Raw genomic sequence first — 4,509 nt, 5'->3', positions numbered from 1 at the left:
TCTGTCGAGGGCATTTTAGTAAATTAACATAGCCATTTTCTCTTCCCGTAAACTGGGGATCAGGTGTTGAGGCCGCTTTTTTGACACACACGTTGGGACGCGCTCCCGACGCAATTCTGCCTCAGTGCCTCTCACATCGACGCTTCCCCTTGATTCTCTTCAATGTCCAAAGAAGGTTAAAATATCCAAAAAGGTTAAAAAATCCAGTCATTTCTGCGTCTTAAGTATTAACCGCGGTTAAATTTCATCTAACCATGGTTAATAATCCATCCAACTGATACTCACCCAGATTATATATTTCTCTACTGTGACAAGAGTTAAAAACTAATACCACCTCTCTCTCTCTCTCTCTCTCTCTCTCTCTCTCTCATTTTCTCCTTTCTCTTTCTCTTTTTCTTTCTCTTGTAGTGAATAGCAGAGCCTTGGCGAGGATCTTAATGGAGGAAGCGAAGACCTAACTGGTAGGAGAAATATTTTCTGGACCTTCTCTGAGCTCGTTACTGTTGGTCTCTTTTCATTTAATATTTTCTTTGGTCTGGATCTCTGAATTTTGATTCTTTGTTTCTCTGATCAATACCTGCGACTCTGTTTTTTCTCAAGTTTGTGATTGTTTCATGATCGATGCTTTCCATTATGGACTTTTGATTGCAACTTGATGAGGTCTGAAGAAGTTGATTTCTTAGTATTTTATTTTTTTGGAAATTAGTTTATTCATTTATCGGTTAATTTGACATTTCCGTGACTAGTTTAGCCTGAGAATCGCTGAAAACGCTTTGGGATCTGGCAGGTTTGTGTGGAGGATCGTGTCGTTTCGTACTCATCATTTTCCAGCTAATTTTTAGATTTTTCCTTAATTCCTTTAATTTTGTGTCACTATTTACCATGCTAGGCCTTGCTCGTGGTTTTCAGAGCTTTCGGATTAATGATTTCTATGGTCTGAGCGTTTTAGTTTCGGAATTCATTCTTCTGATACCCAAGTCACTGGAGGTCGGTCGAAAATTTTCAGTGTCTTCTTCTTACACGGATTTGTCGTAAAATTCACCGGAGATTCTGGGTTGCGTCGTCACTGGTTGATGTTGCTATAGAGCAAGATCTGACGGCTAGTTGTTGATCTAATGGATGGAATCCATTTGATTCTTCTTCGTGATCCTTCTTGACAGTAATTACACGTTTCGTCTTCTTTTGGTTAGGCTAGATTTCATTTCTTGTTTCCTTTTCTGCTCTTGTAGCGTTTATCCTGTCTTTAGTCTTCAAATTTTAATCCTAATATCACATGAAAAAAAAAAAACCCTTCATTGTGGTTCTATTTCTGTAAAATTATCTTATTTAAGTAGTTCTTCTTGATGTGGTTGTTTTCTGGTGGACGGTGTGATTGTTTCTGAGGGTTTTTTTTTTTCCTGAGTAATTCTAATTCTAATTTACGTGTCTGTTTTTAGGGAGAGATCAATTTACGATTCTGAAAAATTGTTCCAAGTGAGATTGGTCAGTAGGCCCTGCAATCAAAGAGGGAGAGGCGTGAAGTTGCAGAACTTGAAGTGGGTTTAACTGAGTTTTCTGTAAAAGGCTTGGATTTGTTGTCCGACTTTAGATCAGTGATGATGGGAATCTTTGAAGAAATGGGGTTTTGCTCAAATCTTGATTTTATGTCTGCTCCACCAGTAGAGGGAGATCTGGCCCCTGAAGGAGAACCAGAGGCCACTGTTGAGGAGGATTATAGTGATGAAGAGACGGATGTTGATGAGCTGGAGAGGAGGATGTGGAGGGATCGGATGCTTCTGAGACGGCTCAAAGAACAGAACAAGGGGAAGGAGGGAGTTGATACTGTGAAGCAGAGGCAATCGCAGGAACAGGCTCGAAGAAAGAAGATGTCGCGAGCACAAGATGGGATTCTGAAGTATATGCTGAAGATGATGGAAGTTTGTAAAGCTCAGGGTTTTGTGTATGGAATCATCCCTGAGAAGGGAAAGCCTGTGAGCGGTGCTTCTGATAATCTTCGTGCGTGGTGGAAGGAGAAAGTGAGATTTGATAGAAATGGTCCCGCTGCAATAGCCAAGTATCAGGCTGATAATGCGTTCCAGGGGAAGAACGAAGACTCTAATGTGGTTGCCTCCACCCCTCATACTCTGCAAGAGCTTCAAGACACCACTCTTGGTTCGCTATTATCGGCTCTGATGCAGCACTGTGATCCACCTCAGAGGAGGTTCCCATTGGAGAAGGGTGTTGCTCCACCATGGTGGCCTACTAGCAAAGAGGAATGGTGGCCTCAATTGGGGTTTCCAAAAGATCAAGGTCCTCCCCCTTACAAGAAGCCTCATGATCTGAAGAAGGCGTGGAAGGTGAGCGTGCTTACTGCTGTTATCAAGCACATGTTTCCTGATATTGCCAAGATCCGCAAGCTAGTGAGGCAATCGAAGTGCTTGCAGGATAAGATGACTGCAAAGGAGAGCGCGACTTGGTTGGCCATAATTAACCAGGAGGAAGCCTTGTCTAGGAAACTCTACCCTGATCGATGCCCACCAATATCCTCAGCTGGTGGGAGTGGATCTTTTGTTCTCAGTGAAAGCAGTGAGTATGATGTTGAAGGGGTTGAAGATGAACAGAGTTTTGAAGTAGAGGAGTGCAAACCCCATGATGCAAACATGTTCAATATGCGGATGGTTGGAAACAAGTTTGCTTTCCCTGCCCCAGTCAAGGGAGAGATTACCAGCTCGGATTTCAATCAGAAGCGGAATTCATCATCTGATGAGCCTGAAGCAGAAAATGTTGATCACAGGATCTACACTTGTGAGAACCTTCGGTGCCCTTACAGTGATAACTGCTCGGGCTTTCTTGACAGAACGTCAAGGAATAATCACCAGGCGAATTGCCCATTTCGCAGTGTTTCACAGGGGTTTGGAGTCTCCAATTTCCAGACTGAGGAAAAACCAGCCATCTTCTCTGTGCCATATGCTCAACCCAGGCTGGCACCTCCAGTGCCAAACCTGACTCAGCCATCCTTCAATCTGTCAGGTCTTGGGCTATCAAACGATGGGCAGAAAATTATATCGGAGCTTATGTCAATCTATGATACTGATCTGCAGCAAAACAAGGTCTCAAAGTCTGGAACTGATACTGTTTTAGAAGATCAAAATCCTGGGCAGCCAAGAACTCAACTGGATGAGACCTTCTTTGGTGGTAACATCTTCGAGGGGACCAATGCAGCAATCAACCATACAATGTTCCCTCGAGATGAAGTACAGTTTGACCAGTGTAAGACGTTCGACCCACCATTTGAGCCCAATCCTAGCGACATCGGAGCAGACTTCAGATTTGGGTCTCCTTTTAACTTGCCGTCTGTTGATTTTACTGATGTCATGCCTAGAGGAACGGTGGACACAATGTCCTGCAAGCAAGACAATTCAATCTGGTTCATGTGAAGATAGCTTTGAGCAATTATCCCTGGGTGGTCCTCTTGGCATTTCATTTGGTTGGCAGGGGGAACTTGGTATCTGGAAATGTAAATTCTTGAAGGAATGCTGTCACTACATTTGTCTGCCGTAATCAGGTGAAGCTTCTACCTGCTGCCAGTCAATAGCCTCCGAAGGATGTTAAACCCTGTAGGGAATTGTTTCTCTTTAGAGCTAGGATCTAAGATTTAGGCTTTCTAGGGTCTTTTTAGTTGCAGGATCTGAAATCAGAACTGGGTTTATATATGTTCTGAACCTTAGCGTGATTCGATCCTGTCATCAAAATGCTTAGACTTTCGTAGTTTCATACCTTTGTATTAAGATTTAAACAATATTAAATATGGTTGTTTGGTTTTCTTAAGCATGGTATCTATATTTCTCTTATTCCATCTTTTTCTGTTTGATGTTGTTATGAACTGACTGCATTTCTCCCCTTTTCCAACCATGTTGAGGACTATATTTTCTATTTGTTGGTACAGACGTTCATTTCTGGTGGAAATTTGTGTCACTCAAGCAAACGTAGGGGCTTTGAGAAACTGAACTAGAACCCCTTTAAAATCCTAATCTTCAATCTTTCTCCATTGATATGAGCTCTTCCTTGCCTCATGTAGTAGAGTAAGATGTGAACAAATGATTAGTTGGCTTATCATCAATTGGGTTAAGGCTGAGTTGTTGTTATAGATCATTGTAATCAGTGATTCAATGTTGCAGAGCTTCAACGAGTAGTTGGTTCCCTCCGATCTCTCCTAGCTAGCTAGGCAAAAATTAACTTGACCCAATCGATGATTTTTAGTACTTGATCCATTTACATTGATATTTTGATCTTTCTTTAGTCCATGGAAAATCCTTACTTGACTATTGAAACTGACTTGAACCGTGACTGGCGCCTTCATGACCCCATCTGCTTCTCACCTTTGCATAGCAAAACAGAGGCTGTCAACTTCTTTCTGCTTCTTTTCCTCACGGCTGTTTTTGGGGGGAGGGGGGGAGAACTTAGTTGACAGATTTCTTGCTTCTCTAAAGAGAAAAGACAAAGGGAGAGAGGGACATCTCTCTCTCTCTC

The 4,509-nt window shown here is 42.3% G+C and overlaps 1 protein-coding gene across 1 annotated transcript; it reads left to right on the top strand.

The window, feature by feature from the left end:
- The first annotated feature begins 331 nt into the window (after positions 1–331).
- On the top strand, positions 332–3,807 carry LOC122065946 (protein ETHYLENE INSENSITIVE 3-like). Its single transcript, XM_042629777.1, has 2 exons — positions 332–461; positions 1,437–3,807. The coding sequence occupies exon 2, from the start codon at positions 1,596–1,598 to the stop codon at positions 3,414–3,416; it is 1,821 nt and encodes a 606-aa protein (XP_042485711.1). The 5' UTR covers positions 332–461; positions 1,437–1,595; the 3' UTR covers positions 3,417–3,807.
- The last annotated feature ends 702 nt before the right edge of the window (positions 3,808–4,509 follow it).

Source organism: Macadamia integrifolia, unplaced genomic scaffold (assembly GCF_013358625.1).
Source record: "Macadamia integrifolia cultivar HAES 741 unplaced genomic scaffold, SCU_Mint_v3 scaffold2156, whole genome shotgun sequence".
Classification (NCBI taxonomy): Eukaryota; Viridiplantae; Streptophyta; class Magnoliopsida; order Proteales; family Proteaceae; genus Macadamia; species Macadamia integrifolia.
The sequence above is the reverse complement of the archived record's forward strand: the minus strand, read 5'-3'. Positions and strand labels throughout refer to the sequence as shown.

Bases quoted from the DNA above. Each gene is read 5' to 3' on its own strand.
- LOC122065946 (XM_042629777.1), top strand. From the start codon at position 1,596: ATGATGGGAATCTTTGAAGAAATGGGGTTTTGCTCAAATCTTGATTTT.